At 34.4% G+C, this 13,695-nt stretch overlaps 1 protein-coding gene across 1 annotated transcript; it reads left to right on the top strand.

Moving 5' to 3' along the window:
* The first annotated feature begins 6,675 nt into the window (after positions 1–6,675).
* Positions 6,676–9,265, top strand: LOC109007732 (galactan beta-1,4-galactosyltransferase GALS1). Its single transcript, XM_018987536.2, has 2 exons — positions 6,676–8,068; positions 8,445–9,265. Exons 1-2 carry the CDS (start codon positions 6,936–6,938, stop codon positions 8,791–8,793), a joined length of 1,482 nt encoding a protein of 493 aa, XP_018843081.1. The 5' UTR covers positions 6,676–6,935; the 3' UTR covers positions 8,794–9,265.
* The last annotated feature ends 4,430 nt before the right edge of the window (positions 9,266–13,695 follow it).

Below are 13,695 nucleotides of genomic sequence, written 5' to 3'. Positions count from 1 at the left end.
GATCATACTCCTTAACAGACCAACGCGGTATATATGCTGAAAATTTTGACACTATTTAGTCCTGAAACAACTATTCAGGAGGTCATCATGTCTATGTGGAAAGAAGATGCCACCTTGAAAAAATTGCATATGTGCATCCTAATATTTCTAGCTAGCTCTTAATTAATTGTCCGAATAAAAAGAAAAAGATTATCAAGTTTGCCAAACAGCACACAATTAGAAAAGCTTCTACATAAACAATATGAAAATGACTATTTTTTTGTTTGTCCTAATTCTTTATTTGAGAATTAAGCGTTATAGTTACAAAAAGATCTTATAAAAATAAACATATATATAAACTGATATAACTTTATATGATCATACGTTAAATCTACTTTACAATAAAAATAATTTTATAATTTAATGTATTACATTAAACTACCATGTCAGTTTATAAATTTGTTTTTGTGAAATTTTTTTGTGGCCATAACATACATTTTTTTCATTTTTAGTCATTTTTTCTTTCATTTCTGGTTGAGGTTCTTACAACTTCCCTGATGAGACCTTAATTTTATCTAAAGGGATATGCAGACATCGGCTGACGAAAATTATAGATAATACAACCCAAAAATAAAGGAAGAGTTTTCTTATGATATAAGGATCGAGCTCGCTAGTGTGTCTATTCGGAAGCCAGCAGGAGAATATAAAAGTGGTCCATGCAAGAACAGTATTGATTCCCGATATATATATATATATAATCAAAATTATAATTTCAGAAAGAATAATATTGATATATCCTCTCATAATTATGTTCTTTCATTTTAACTATTCATATATTTAATTTTTTTTTACTTACTTATTAAAAAAAGTAATCATTAGTATATTAATATATATATATATTTTAAAAATATTTAAAGATGTTCCCAACGGTCATTACTGGACGAGAGCCTAACAATATTACTCTTTCATAAATAAAAGACAAACTGGTGGTCCACTCTCAATTAATATTGGAGAAAATTAATTAATATATATAGACACCATTAATGCATGCATGCACCGAAGTCAAGGTTTTACTTTATATATAGCTTTAATGGCACTACTAATTATGGATTCTGAACATGTGATAAACAAAACGTAGGAATGTAACCCGAATCCATATCCCCAACGGAGTTTGTGATATTCGATGCAATTAAAGAAAAATATTGCATTTGTTTTTCTTCCTTTACGTAATTTGAACACTCATGCAGGATTCAATGATTCGTGATGAAAGATGCATGCATGCATGATCAGGATTATTTATATATGCATATATATATGGTGCAATTTAATTATATATATTCCTTTTTCTGATTTTCTTTATGTTGTGAGCTGTAGGACATTTTCATATGAAATTAAATATAATTTGGTGGGACGCGTTTTCTGAATTATTATTTTGACAAAGTGTCACCGATGGATGGATGCCCAATTAATTATAATAATTTTTTTTTTTTTTGTGTTTTCCAAGTGATTCCCATGCATTTTCAGTACTTTATATTCCTTGATTATAAATTTGACACCTTGCAAAAAGGAAACAGTACTACTACTGATCTGATTCCCTTGTAGTATGATCTTTAAGACATGCTAAAACTTTCCCAAACACTGTTTTATTTAGATCATCATCATATATCGCCATTATTAGTGATCTCTAGCAGCTTCTAATAATATATATATATATATATATATATATATGTTCTTTTAGCACAGTCCCCACGACTTTCGTGTTATCACTTCTCTTCTCCGAACCCTCCCTCGATCCCTCGATCCCTCCCTAGCCTCACCTTTTCCCCATTTTTCAAGATTCTTTCCCTACCCATATATATATATATATATATATATATATATATATATATATATAATATAGTTACGTGGTCGTTTTCAAGAACACTACTTTATTATATATTGTGATATGAGTACTACATTTTATTGGATGCATGTCACTAACCTGGAAGAATATAATTGCCAACTGAAGCTGTTTTTTTCCCTATTTTTCAAGATGACAATCCCAACATGCAGTACTAATCTACCAACAATCAGATAGGGATCGAAGGCCCAGCGCTCGCTCTGAATATCCTTAGTAGTGACAGAGGCTTAAAACTATATGAAAAGCATGATATTGATTCATTTAGACCTATTAATCTATATATATATATATATATTTTGGGTGCTGAAAGATGCAGATCGATGATGGGTAGTAAGAAATAAAATGAAATCCACATTATTATATATGTATGTAGTAATCAAGGTCGACCATGCATGCAGTACCGCGATGTTGTTATATAACAACATCTAGACCGAGAGGCTAGCTAGAAAATTGCACCACATCACTTTGAAAAGACCCAGAAAATGGAAAACCTTGCCTAATCTGATACCAAGATCAGTTCTCTCCTATATATCCCTACTTACCCGGATCATTGTTTCATCTGGGACCCAGCTAGCCAAGCCAAGATATATAATCTAGGCTCAATTCTCATCATGAGGTTGATGCCCTAGCTAGCTTATTCTGCAGACTCAAAGCCAGCCCATCATGAATGAATGCATTTCATGAGGTTCTAATTCTTAATTGCTGGCTAAAAAAATAGTATGATCTGTACGAGTTAGGATTCCTGCATGCACGTTAATAACTAAAATGCCCAAGCAACAGAACCAAATGGCCAACTTTCTGAATATATAATACGATCATTTTTACAAAACAAACACCCATGTGCACGCATGCAGTAAGAAGGTAAGCGGTCTTGTTTACTGACAAGACATGAGAAGACAAAGCCCAAAGACTCGGCCGACACAAACAATTATTGAAACAATATATAGGGACTTCCTTCCCAGCAATAGTTTCAATGCCACAACCGCAAGTCTCAAAAGACTCTCAATTACCAGTGCTGCAATCGTAACGGGCTAGTCCAAAGATCGCGTACCGGAATAACGGGATTTTCCTAATTATTTTTTGACTCTGGTATACAATATCACTCATTCTGTCGTTCATTTTTGTTCTTTTGAAAACAATAGGTTTTGGTAACAGCTAAAATTTTATCGAAAGGGACAGTGTATAGACTCAGAATTTGAGCTTAGGATCTTTACTCTCACACTATGTAAAATTATCATTTATACAAAACATTTAAGTCGATGGAAACATAAAAATTTTATTATTTGTATTGTGCATGTTTGAGATTATAGTGAGAAATATAACTTATAGTTTTATAGCGTATAATTTATAACTTAAGTAATAAGTTCTATAATTAAAAATTTATTTTTTTGTTTTGTAACCATGCATATTTTCAAACATAGTACATTTTTTTGGAAACAAATTAAAAAAACTGTTTTTTGAGATAGAAAGGAAGATCATTTGATTTTTTAAAAATTATGACTATATCTTGACAAGTTTGAAAGTTGTAATTATTTAAGTGCATGTTAGAGATTGCAGTGAGAAATATAACTTATATATAGATTTAGGGCTTATAGTTTAAGTAATAAGTTCTATTATTAAAAAACTATTTACTATTTGATAACTATGTATTTAAAGCACTTTCAAATATATTAGATGATTGTAAACAAATTAAAAAAAGAGTAGTGTTATATAACATCTATTGTAGTGGTGCACACAATGCACACACTACAATCCATTAATTTATTCTCTTTATATAGATGGTTAGGATGATGTCACATACGATGTGCAAAGTGACTGCTCCCAAACAGTGGCTTCTCCCAAGATAATTTCTTAAAAAAAGATTTTTTGATGTAAAAAAGACGATTATTTGATTTTTTTTAAAGATTATGACTATATTCTTGAAAATTTAAAAGTTGTAATTATCTTAAAGTTGTATGGATATTTTCGCCTATTAACAGCATTTTTAAAACTCGAATTACATTATGCATTATCTAGAAAAACATGTTTAAAGCTTAAACGTACTTTTTAACTTATTTGAAATTAAAAAGTACATTAATATATAACACCCAAACTACCTAATTTTTCCTTAAAGAACTTTTAAGACTATATAAGTATTTTTTAATACTCCTAACGCAACCCCAACATGCTCTCGAAGTTGTATGAGTATTTTTGTCAATTGTCAATCTTTTTAAAGTTGGAACTACAATATTCTGTATTATTTGAAAAAGTACGTTTGATGAAAAATATCAATTTGTTGCTTTACCTCCTCAAACGTACTATTTAACTTATTTGAGATTAAAAAATACGTACTTTACTATGTAACATCTAAACAACCTAATTTATTTTTATTATAGAGTTTTTAAAGTTATTTGAATATTTTTTAAGAATCTTAACCCAACTCCGAATAGCCCTATTACATTCTCAACATGTTGCTATTTTTGTACTCTTTTAAGCTAAACGAATTTATTTATTTTTTGGTCTCATTATCATCAAATAGATTAAAAAAACACAAATAAAAACAGAGAGATATATAGAATTGTGGTCCTCTATTTTGCATAAAATTATTAATAAAAAATAATCTCGAGAACAAAAATAAAGATGCCGGTTCCACCAATCGATCCTCTCGAGAGTTTAGAGTACTGCTGATAGCTGAATGTGGTCAGTTGATTTTTGTTTTATTTTTGTACTTAATATTAATAAATGATCACCGTATGTGCCACCTAATGATGATTTGCAGAATTCTTTTTTTTTATCGTTATGCTAAAAATTTTACTCATACGTATTGGACGATCATAGTTTGTCGTCTACATGCAGCATCATTTGAATTTTAAAAAGGACAGAAGTGTCGTTTAGGGAATAGATTCTTAACAGAACTTATTCATTGTTAATGAAAATATTTATTTTTAATGATTTTTTATATGAAGCTTTGCGGTACTGATGGTTGACTGTAAAATACCGATCCATGATTATTTTCTTTTCTGTTTTAGTTTAACGAACTTTGTTTATCATTCTGTGACAAGTGAAATGGAAACATGTATAGTACTTTTTCTTTACCTCAAGCATAAAAGCCAAATGTTGTTGTGGGTTTGTGTGTCTCTATATATACACACAAACATAGAGATTAGAGAGAGATTATATATATATATACATGTATATAAATATTTGTGGCTGTAGCCTGTAGGGTTAAGCTGGTAACGTCCTAAACTTAGAAGTGGATATATTATTAAGAGAAATACTATTTCAAATGATTAAGAGCTGCCAAGTCTAAAATTTGATTAAAAGTTGAGGTTGGCCAAAACCATTAGAGAGGTTAGTCAAAATCATTAGCAAATATATCCCATATATTAATTAATAATTTAATTTTCACTTAAAATTATTGTTTTCTAGCTATTTTTTTCCATAACCTAATTATCCAATAGTAACTATTGAGAATATTTTTAGAATAAAATATTATTTTATAGATAAATAGTGACTAATTAAATTTAGAGAAAGAGATGAATTTACTGGAGCTTAAAAGTAAAACTTTCTTTGAAGTTTTGACTATTCTAATTCAGATCACTTTTAAATTATTTAGTCAAAATTTAGTTAGGCATTAGCATTTGAATAGGCCAATACCTAGTGCTCTAAACCTCGTGCAAGTCTTTTATAAAAAAATAAATTCCACATCTATAGAAAAATATTGAAAATTCACTTTTTCGGATTCTCAATTTTACAAAATGTTTGTACATTTAAAATTTATAACTAGCATTACTCGGATTGCCGTAAATTTCGGTTGAGACAAATACCAAACTCACCGGCCCGGCCTGTGAAGAGGAGAGAGCAAAGAGCTATTGGAAAAACACGACACAAAAATGAAGCAGCAGTGGATCGAGATGAAGAATAGACAAATGTGTTTTCAATTTGAACTCAAAGCTTCTCTCGTGCTTTTAAAACTAATGAAATGGATCTCGATATCTCCCCTGCTGCTACAACAGGCCGACTAATTAAACTCGCATTTAACCAAATATATATATATATCTATTGCCAGATTTTCTTTGATGATATGTTCAACGTCGTTTTGCTTCGAAGAAAAGAGGCATAATGATCTAACACTTTCGCTAGCAATCGGGTTATGATTCTTCGCCATAATTCTTGGGGGCAGAACCAAAAAAAAAGTAATAAGTTAAAGAGTTCTAAGGCATATCCTTGCTTGCACACAGAACCAAATCCCCCGACTTTAGCGGCATATTATTATGAACTTTTGAGAGACATATGGGAGAGGAGATAATGCGAACATGCTATTAATGAACCACAATATTAATGATTACAGAACACATGGTTTTTTTCACTAATTAATTTTCCTTCTATATTCTCTCTTTGTATATTCACTATTATTTAATATTTTATTATTAATTTTTTACTACCATTTACAAAATATCTGAAAATAACTTACTACTAAAACGCAACCGCAATCTCACGTGTAAAAATGGACACTGCTATTGTTATTATATTTCCACGCCAAAAACTCATCTGATTGCCATTCTTCGAAGCCAATCCATTTTACGGCAACCGTATGTCATAAGTTTTCGAAGCCAATTCATTGGAAAATTTCCCATTCTGTTCCCTGAGGAAGTCTGAGGAAAGAGCCATGGGCATTGGGATCCGTTTTGTGGGGCCACTCGGCCAGGATCCTAGTGGTGGCTTAGTAATTAAGAGAAGATCGAAGCCGTTTTTAGTAAACCCATGAAGCTGGAAGGTAATGCCTGGTAACCCATGAAGCTGGAAGGTAATGCCTGGTAACCAAACAAGGTAAAAAAAAAACAAAACAGAGAAGCGAAGGTCCTTTTACGAGGAGAGACATGAGACAGCGGCTTCACTACATTACAGTGTGTTTGGATGGGTCTCTGACTCCCATTTGACCCCTTTTCCTTTTCTTGATAATCTCGGTCATCGAAATACTCACCCCTGACCGAATCCACCCTCCATCGAGGCCAGACACCGACACTATAGTTTTGCAGACGCACATAGCAGAGCAGAACCGCACCGCCAACACCAAATGAGGAAGGACGGCCCTCCGCCGACTGTCTCCAAAATGCTGAGCTGCTTCGAAACCAAGACAATGGTGGTCACATTCCTTGCTCTGGCACTCGTCATGCTCATGTGGAACCTCCCTCCTTACTACCAAAATCTCCTCTCCACCACTACCACCACCACCGACCGCTCCTCCTGCTCTGCAGCCGCTGCCACTCTTTCCATTGCCAATGCCAGTGCATCTTTGTCTAATTCTTCTGCTGGCCCACTTGCTGAACGGAAGTATTCGGCCCCCCAAAGCATTCCCAACTCTGACAAGCGAGTCTTCCAGCCCGTTGGCAACGCCGCCGCTCTCTTCGTCCTAATGGGAGCTTACCGCGGGGGTCCCCGGACCTTCGCCGTGGTGGGGCTGGCTTCCAAGCCCATTCACGTGTACGGTCGGCCCTGGTACAAATGCGAGTGGATCTCCAACAATGGATCCTCCATTAGAACCGTAGCCTATAAGATGCTCCCTGATTGGGGCTACGGCCGCGTCTACACTGTTGTCGTTGTCAATTGTACCTTCCCTGTGAATCCTAACCAGGACAACGCCGGTGGGAAGCTCACTGTCAACGCCTATTACGGCGAATCCCCAAAAAAGTACGAGAAATTCACGGCTTTGGAGGAAGCACCGGGATCCTACAACGAGTCCCAGTACCACCCGCCTTACGAGTACGAGTATCTGTACTGTGGGTCATCTTTATACGGGAACTTGAGTGCGGCTAGGATCAGGGAATGGATGGCGTACCACGCTTGGTTCTTCGGACCCCAGTCGCACTTCGTGTTTCATGACGCGGGTGGAGTGTCGCCCGAGGTGAGGGAGGCGCTGGAGCCGTGGGTACGAGCCGGGAGGGCCACTATTCAGGACATAAGGGGTCAGGCGGAGTTCGATGGGTATTACTATAACCAGTTCTTGGTGGTCAATGACTGTCTGCATCGCTACCGACACTCTGCCAATTGGACCTTTTACTTCGATGTGGATGAGTATATCTATCTGCCCAATGGAAACACGCTGGAATCAGTGCTCAATGAGTTCTCCAATTACACTCAGTTCACTATTGAGCAGAATACCATGTCCAGTATGCTCTGCTTGAACGATTCCACACAGGATTATCCAAGGTACGTACTTTCTTCGATTCTTCCTTCTCTTCCAAAGGAATTTCACAAAAGATAGGCTCTTTTTCTTTTGCTCTCTTTCCAAAAGAATGTTGGCATCCTAGATTCGTAATGCAGATGAAACGTCTAGTTATGAATGGAATTGTCATATCCATGAAATTGGTGTTGGGACATTTTTGCTTAGAATTCCATTAGTAAGTAGTAGTTCTGGGAATGGTGAGGAAATCTCGTAAAATTATTCTTTAGATCACTAGAAAGTCCAACCAGATTATGCATTCGAACTACTTGGAACAGTTACATTTGTTGGTACTTATATTCTGAGTCTACTCTTTAGATCTCCGTTTTTACTTTAATTCTATGGGGGTGACATGAAATTCAGGCAATGGGGATTCGAGAAGCTACTGTTCAGGGAGACACGAACCGGGATCTGGCGGGATCGGAAGTATGCTATTCAGGCCAAGAATGCCTATGCTACGGGGGTGCACATGTCGGAGAATGTTGTCGGGAAGACATTGCACAAGACGGAAACAAAGATCCGATATTATCACTACCACAACTCCATATCGGTACTAGGCGAACCGTGCCGGGAATTCCTCCCACTTTCGGCCAAGGCCAATAATGTTACGTGGTACAAGGAGCTCCCCTTTGTCTACGATGACAACATGAAACAGCTGGCCAACACCATCAAGGAATTCGAGCGCAAAACCATCGGGCATGTACAGCTCTAGCACCTACCCAATAAGCGCCTAGCTGTGCGCGGATGATTTTTCAGGCTGAAAGGGAAAAAAAAAAAAAAAAATTGTGACTACAGTTCCACTGAAATCAACATGTGGGAGAGCAAATGCTGCTGCAGGATGTGATAATGGCTTGCTCCTCACGCATGGCTTGCATTGTCATAATTCATCGATTGATTCTTGGCACAAATATTGAGTTGGGTTTGTTTGCTCCTGTTTCTTGGCCTGGGATCCATCTGACCCACCACCCATGGGAATGAGAGGCGAGAAACTTGTGCAAAAGAAAAGGGAGGGACCCAACATTGCTTTTATTTGTCTATATCGTTAAAAAAAGTGAGTTGGTTGAGTGTTTTTTCTTTGTTCCTTTTATCTCTTTTCTCTTCTTGTTTTTTAGGTAATAATTATTGGTAATCTATATTCTCTGTAAAATTTGTATTGAAAGATGTCGAGAGAAGCTCTTTTATTTTTTATTTTTTATTTTCCTCTCTACTTTTTGATGGGGTAATTTCTTTTTTCTTTTAAACAATAACTATGCCATGTGATTCGTGGACATTAATAACAGTAATTTTCTTAAGAGATGATGCTGTTGAAGGAAATGATTAAAGATACTCTTCTTTTATCTTTTGATGATTTATTCCCAAAGGGATTGAGGTACTGGTGGAGTGGTATACGTTGATGGCAGATGCGCAATGATTGAGAGATGGAAAGAAGACTGCAGAGAGATTAGCAAACTATACTAATTGCAGAAAGTGATCCAAAGGAAACAGTACTAGATTAATCCCTCTGCTCTGCATTTATGTCTCTTTTGGACCCCATGATTAAAGCTAGAGACAGGATCTGCGGCTGTTTAGAGCATCTGTACTCTCTTATGTATTTTTATATTCAAAAGATGATTTTACTTATGAAAAATAAATTTTTTTCATTAGATTATGTATCTTTAAATTAAATAATAATAAAATATTTATTATTTTAATAATATTTTTTTTCAGAACCCATCATCTCTCTGTGTACAAATCTACTCCTACGTTGTTCGACATACTTTCTGTGTTCTAAAATCTTCCGCAATCAAAGCAATACAATCAAAGTCTCCCTTCAAACCTTTCCTGAATTTCCCAAAATTCCATTTTGTCAAGCATAAGCGGAAGCGGCTCACTCTGCTCGACACGGATAGTATGTGAAATCTTGCAAAATTTGTTTTATTTATTCTTTAGTTTTTTGGGTTTGGATTTTTTGGAGTTCAGTATTTCTCGGATTTGTTTGGTTCTGGTGGCGAATTTCGCAGTTGCGAGGTACACGAGGTCGCAGGGTATGACCCCGGTCAGCTTCGGACCCAAGGATCTGGTTTGCTTTAGAACACTGCATGGTCATACAGGCAAGGTATTCTAGGTTTTCCAAGTGCTGTAGAACAATAGAGAGTTGTTTTGGTGCATTTGTAGTTAAAGAAAGATATGAGAACAATGGAGAGAATCGAGAGAGTTGTTCTGGTGCCTTCGTAGTTGAAGAAAGAGAGAGAGAGAGCAATGAGAGAAAAGTAATCGAGAGAGTTCCGTTGGGAAGAGTGAAAAAAAAAATAATAATGTTGGTAGAGTGAATAGTATTTTTTTAAATTTAAAAAAATATTATTTATAGTTATACAAAAATTTAAGGATGTATAATTTAATAAAGATGATTTTGAAGAGATGTTATGCAAATATAAAAATAAATATGAAGATGCATAAGCCACTCTCAATATTTTTAAAGGGTTTCAAATTTTTAGGTTTTATTTAATTTTATAATTTAGAAGAGATAAAATGAGATATTTTGTTAGAAGTTAAATAAAATATTTTTTTAATATAATTTTTATTTTAAAATTTGAAAAAATTGAATTATTTATTATATTTTTATGTGAGAATTTAAAAAAAAATTATATAATTATATAAAAAAATATGAAATGAGATAATTTAATTTTGTATAATCAAATCAGCCTGTTACTTAGAAAAGTCGATCTTAAACTATGACCTTTGTATCTGTTTATTGGTACATATTTTCGAGAAGTGAAATATTCTATAAAATGATAGGGATGCCAATATAAATCCAGTTGGTGATGAGAGCTCGTGGAAGTTGGTTTCTTCGAGAACCCTTCAATTATTTGGGAACCCAATGCAATTAATGGATGACACGCTGAAGAAGAAATTAAGGGATGGCATACAAAGGGTTTGGTAGAAAAAATTCCAAACAACCTACCAATAATTCAACTGAAAAAGACAACTAATAATTTTCTTGTCTCTATTATTTAGGATACTTGGTTCAACAACGGTAACAGTTTTGTTGGCTAAAGTGATAAGCGTTTTGATTTTGAGTAAGGTTTGAATAATTGGATACAAACTAAGAAGTTTGGAGTTTAACCGAATAAAAAACATGTTGCATTTGCACAGCTTGATCTTTTTGTTCCGAAACATGGTCGGATTAAGCATACGTGCAGCTTAATTACAGTTACAATATTCGTTATCAACTCCTAATTATTTTTGTAGCAAGCTCTAAGGTAAAAGTTTGGCATCTGTTTGTATTTCATTAATCACTAACGATAGAAAAAATGGCATCTGGTCCAAGAGTAGAATACAGAACATGTACATGAGGCCTGTTTGAATATAGATATGGTTTCATCTCATTTTATTATTATAATTTTTTTAAATTTTTACATAAAATATAATTAATAATTTAATTTTTCAAATCTCAAAACAATAATAATATTAAAAAGTAATATTCTAACAATATTTTATTCAATTTATTTAAAATCATCTCATCTCATTATTCAAACGAGCCTTAATAGATCCGTTTGGATAGTGAAAGTATTTCATTTCATTTCATCTCATTATTACAACTTTTCTAAATTCACACATAAAATATAATAAATAATTTAATTTTTTTAAATTTTAAAATAATAATAATATTAAAAAATAATTTTTAATATATTTTATTTAACTTTTATCTCAACTCATCTTATCTCACTATCCAAATGACGTCGGTGTGACACTTTGTCTTAGAATTGTTTATGTTGCGTTTGAATGAACAAACAAGTTTCATTTGCTGGCTCACAGATAGGACGAGCAAAACGCCCATACAAAAACATATTACACGGTTACACCCACCTCTGTCATTTACATCTTTTTTTTTTTTTTTAATTCTGAGAGGACAGACAATCATCTACAACTCAATTAAGAAAGACCAAACATTTCCAAAATCTCTTAGGAATCTAGTGGTTGTCCAATAATAGCTTTGAGACTCCTTCTGCACTTTTCTTTGCAAAGAAGTATCAGCAACTTGCTTGACCTCTCTATTATGCATTTGATAGACCTGAACTGAACGCACATAACTTCTACTTAATTAATTGCAACAATTTCACCCCTAAGCATCCAAGCAAACTTTATTGAACTTTGCCAACCTCTTTCAACCATGATACTCTTCATTTGTGAGCCTGACTCAATCTCATTAAACTGAAGGCTTAGTCCATTCAAGAACCAAGTTACTGAAGCTAAATAAGAGTTGTGCCTCTCCAAAGCTCCATCTTTGTAACCTGAGACAAAATTCTAGTTCATCTCTCATTATTTTATCATTGTTCATTGATTATACTATACACAAAAAGTTGTGTTTGACCCTCTCCTTTCTCTCTCTCATCTTTCAACAGCAAAGCCTATCGATACGTAACGCGAATTGATGTTGTCCGTTGTTTATATGTCTCGTACGAGTTGTCTCCCATTAGTTGAATTAACGCCCATACCCTTGACTATTCAAATACCGTTTGTCTTATACGTGAGAATTGATATTTTTTCTTCCAGTCTTTTTCAAATACCGTTTCATAATATTGGTGAGTCCCATTTTTTCTTCTTTATCAAATATTACAAAAAAAAGTCAATACATTTTCATCTTATCTCTATAACCAAACACACATTTTAACAAAATTATCTCATCTCAACTCACATATCTCAATATTATTCACACATTTAAAAAAATTTCATCTAATCTGCAAAAACAAATAAGGCATTAATCTTCAAGATTAATCCGTTTGATTCTCCAAACCCAGCCTCCATCTGGTGAAGCATCCCTTCTTCTTACCTTATGAAACCACAATTAAAGCGACTCTCTTAAGGCCAGGCCAATGCTGCCCCTCCTCACTGTCAATTCCCACTACTGCTGGGAAGTATTTCCAGAGTTCCTGAGCTCAATCACTCAAGCATTGCAGCAGGAATGACACAAAAGCACACTTTGAAACTAGGAGAATACTCAACTGCGTAATGTTAGCACTAAAAGGCAAGGAATTATGAAAATGTCTCACATGAAAACAGAGATCTTAGTAAGACTACAAGCAATGCCAAGCACATGTTGCCTCACAAGAGTCTTTCTGCCTCAATGGTACCTGAAGTTTGCAGGCAAGCAATTGCTTACTCATCCAAGTTAACAGTTTTTAGAAAGGTCACGTTCTTTCAATTTTTCTGCACACTTTGAAATCAAAGAAAAAGTAAAGAAACGAGAGATGAAATGGTAAACGTTGGCGTCTACATTCTCACAAAAAAGCACTCGGTGTTCATTGGTTAAGACCCATTATTTTGTAGGTGAGCATCCAGGCCCAGTAGTGGCTGAATCAGCTTGAGGTCTTGTTAATAAAGGGTTTGTCGGCCCAAGAAGTGGTAAAGTTGGAAGTGACATTCTCCATTGTTACAACCCAAATCATTTCACTTTTGGACTTGTTTGTCTTTACTCTTCGACAGGACTTCTGATCTCTTAAGAATCTGTTTAGTGGAGGACAGGATAGACATATCACATCGATCATATATATTATATGATTCGGCGATAAGGATTAATGATAGCTCTTGATATGTTTCATTAGAGGGAGGATTGGATAAACAACTAAGCATTAAA

The sequence above is a fragment of the Juglans regia genome, chromosome 11, assembly GCF_001411555.2.
Source record: "Juglans regia cultivar Chandler chromosome 11, Walnut 2.0, whole genome shotgun sequence".
Taxonomy (NCBI): domain Eukaryota; kingdom Viridiplantae; phylum Streptophyta; class Magnoliopsida; order Fagales; family Juglandaceae; genus Juglans; species Juglans regia.
The sequence above is the reverse complement of the archived record's forward strand: the minus strand, read 5'-3'. Positions and strand labels throughout refer to the sequence as shown.

What these genes read in the sequence shown, in the direction of transcription:
- LOC109007732 (XM_018987536.2), top strand. Translation starts at nt 6,936, where the DNA reads ATGAGGAAGGACGGCCCTCCGCCGACTGTCTCCAAAATGCTGAGCTGC. An exon ending in TCCACACAGGATTATCCAAG is followed by an intron (nt 8,069 to 8,444) that starts GTACGTACTTTC and finishes CATGAAATTCAG; the next exon opens with GCAATGGGGATTCGAGAAGC.